Consider the following 1,367-nt stretch of genomic DNA (forward strand, 5'->3'; position numbering starts at 1 on the left):
GTTATCTCGAGCTAAACCGAACCTTCTCCTGCAAGACACGATCAGCTCCTCCTCCATCGCGAGACCTTCCCCCGCCGCCACCGGCGCCATGTCAATGTCTACGGTTTTGTCCGCCCTCCGCAGCGCCGGACGGCAGCAGCTCTCCGCTTCGACGGCCGGCGTGAGGTAGGCGACCGGGTCACACGTGTTCCGGATCGACACATACGCTCAGGCAAGGAGGACGATGCCCAAGGGCTGGAAGATGAGTTCGAGCACATTCAGCGTCGGCGGCCACAATTGGCGTGTCGAGTGCTATCCATATGGCGACCGGCAGGAACATGACAGCTCCATCTCTCTCTACCTCAACCACGCCAGCCACAACAAGACATGCGACGCCGTCGCCATAGCGAAGCCATCGTGGACTAGATTCTCCGGGGTGCGCCTCTTCTCCGATACCACCGATCCGTCCTGGGGCTGGGCCGACTTCGTAAAACATGAGAATCTGGAGGAGGAGAAGGATCTCTATGTCAAGGATGACTACCTCGCCATTTTGTGCGACGTCATCGTCACAGCTGGGATGCACACCGACGGCCACACCGAGGTTGCCATGCCAAAACCTGAGGCCGTGGCGGCGGCACCCCATTTCGACTTACACGCGGAACTCATCTCGAACAACCAAAAACCGAACGTGCTGATTGAGGTCGGCGGCGAGACATCGGCGGTGCATCGGTGGGTGCTCGAGGCCCGATCCCCTGTCTTCAAGGCGGATCTCTCGCTCGCCTTGGCCAGCGAGGGCGCCGCTGCTATGCTACGCATCAACGGCATGGACGTCGATGTGTGCAAGGCTCTGCTCCAGTTCATCTACAACAACACACCGGATATGAATCAGCTAGATACGGCGGACACAATAGCTGAGAAGCTGCTCGTTGCGGTGGACATGTATAAGCTGGAGGAGCTGAAGCATATCTGTGAGGATGCGCTACGCCAGCGCATCCGGATGAGTTCCGTGGGGGCGACCGTTGTGCTGGCCGAGCGGCACGGTTGTCCCGAGCTGAGGGAAGCATGCATGCAGTTCATGTCTTTTTCCCGGCAACTTGAAAGCACTCATGGCTACCGATGGTTTTGAGGCATTCTCACCACGTTCGTTCAACAAGACGGTGCTGGAAAAAACTATGCAGAGGGCATGGGGTCTTCATCACGAGGCAAGATTAATTCTGAGACATGGGCGATAACATATTCATGATCCACTTTGGAAGTGAGGGAGATTGGAGGCATGCGATGACGAGCGGACCGTGGCAGTTTGATTTCAACGTCCTGGTGGTAAAGGAGTATGAGAGCAACATTAGACCCTTGGAGATGGTGTTTGACAAAGTAGATGTGTGGGTTAG

The 1,367-nt window shown here is 56.8% G+C and overlaps 1 protein-coding gene across 1 annotated transcript; it reads left to right on the forward strand.

Annotated features, from left to right (window-relative positions):
• The first annotated feature begins 223 nt into the window (after window positions 1-223).
• LOC119352554 (BTB/POZ and MATH domain-containing protein 1-like) lies at window positions 224-1,105 on the forward strand. The gene has a single exon (XM_037619145.1). It carries the CDS (start codon window positions 224-226, stop codon window positions 1,103-1,105), a length of 882 nt encoding a protein of 293 aa, XP_037475042.1.
• Window positions 1,106-1,367: the final 262 nt, after the last annotated feature.

This window comes from Triticum dicoccoides, chromosome 2A, assembly GCF_002162155.2.
Source record: "Triticum dicoccoides isolate Atlit2015 ecotype Zavitan chromosome 2A, WEW_v2.0, whole genome shotgun sequence".
NCBI classification, from domain to species: domain Eukaryota; kingdom Viridiplantae; phylum Streptophyta; class Magnoliopsida; order Poales; family Poaceae; genus Triticum; species Triticum dicoccoides.

Coding starts and splice junctions, on each gene's coding strand:
- LOC119352554 (XM_037619145.1), top strand. CDS start 224: ATGCCCAAGGGCTGGAAGATGAGTTCGAGCACATTCAGCGTCGGCGGC.